At 30.4% G+C, this 1,390-nt stretch overlaps 1 protein-coding gene across 1 annotated transcript in view; it reads left to right on the plus strand.

The window, feature by feature from the left end:
* Positions 1–1,173, plus strand: part of LG9H6orf58 (linkage group 9 C6orf58 homolog) — a 9,832-nt gene extending 8,659 nt beyond the window's left edge. Inside the window, exon 6 of the mRNA XM_005363665.2 lies at positions 1,073–1,173. Within this exon, the coding sequence (XP_005363722.1) occupies positions 1,073–1,173 (101 nt within the window). The remainder of the gene's footprint in view (positions 1–1,072) is intronic.
* The last annotated feature ends 217 nt before the right edge of the window (positions 1,174–1,390 follow it).

Genomic DNA, 1,390 nt, shown 5'->3' on the forward strand with positions numbered 1-1,390 from the left:
TCTAAAAAAAAAAGTATGAGTTCCTATTTTCTTAGCAGTAATTACTCTTGATAGATGGTAAGACCATTGAACAATCACACTTCTTTTATTTATAACCTTCATTTGGATGTCACGTTGAACCTTAACATCTATAATATCAAGTGAAATATAAACATAAAGCTCACATACGATCACTATCTCATTAATGAAAATTTTTAAATATATTTTTCTACTTTACTCTTAAGTCTAAAGAAAACAAATGAATTGCAAAAGAAAAGTTGCCATAATTAATGAGATCACCTGACTCTTGGATGCTTATAATTCAGTACTACTAGTCAAAAAAAAAAAAAAAAAAAAAAAGACAATTGCTCCAGAATGGCAAACCATAGTGAAAAACAGGCTTCATTACTAAGTGTTTAAAGATTGCCATGCTATCACATTTAACACTTATGACCTGGGATTTTGAGATTAATTAAACATATATGTTATTATTTTATTAAGTAAAAATTTTTTAAGTCCTTAAATTATAAATGGAATAATTAGTTGTAAGTAAATTATTTTCAAATTTGTAGAAAACTTTGGCATTAGGCTATCAGATCCATCAACTATGTTAGTTCCCCAATGCAACTGATGCCTCTTCTCACGTCGTCCTTGGTTGTAGGATAATACTGTCAGTCAGCAGGTAGCTTTCCTTCACACAATGAACAGCAGGCTGATCTTCAGTTGGTGGACACTCTTTGGAAGACTGGTGTTAGAATTATCTCATTTTCTCATAGACATGCAGTATTTTATTTAATGAATTTAGTATGATTATGGAAGTTGTTGAAAGTCATGACTGACAATGCAAGATTCTGCCATGTATACTTTTCTTTATCATTTATGATTCCACCACTTATAAAGCATGACACAAAACTCTCAGGTCAGATATTGCAAAATGATAGTACTATCAGTGAAATTAAATTTTCATCATGAACTGATGATTTTATTGTTAATTGATAGAAAGCAACTAAAATAAATTTGACCAATAATTATTGCCTAATGAAGCTAAGAAATGTTTTCAGGAGTTGACATGTGCTCATTTTATCTCTTCTAGGATCATTCTCTTTGACTGCCTGGAAAATTCTCATGAGTTCAAAATTTGCAAGGGAACAATTTCTAAAAGCTCTTGAAACGTTGCTGGGGACATCTACATAAAAGATAACATTTTTTTGTGAACAGTGAACAACTATCTTTGGCCAAAAGCAATTAAAAATAATGACTTTGATCACAATCATGCAGGTTTATGAGTTAGGATTTTTTGCTTGATGTTCATTTGTCCAGGATTTCCTCCCATATACTCCTAGAATTAAATTTAAACCAATTTTGGACAATATCTCTTGAATTTTCAATTCTTCAGTACTTTATCTTATGA

This window comes from Microtus ochrogaster, linkage group LG9 (assembly GCF_000317375.1).
Source record: "Microtus ochrogaster isolate Prairie Vole_2 linkage group LG9, MicOch1.0, whole genome shotgun sequence".
Taxonomy (NCBI): domain Eukaryota; kingdom Metazoa; phylum Chordata; class Mammalia; order Rodentia; family Cricetidae; genus Microtus; species Microtus ochrogaster.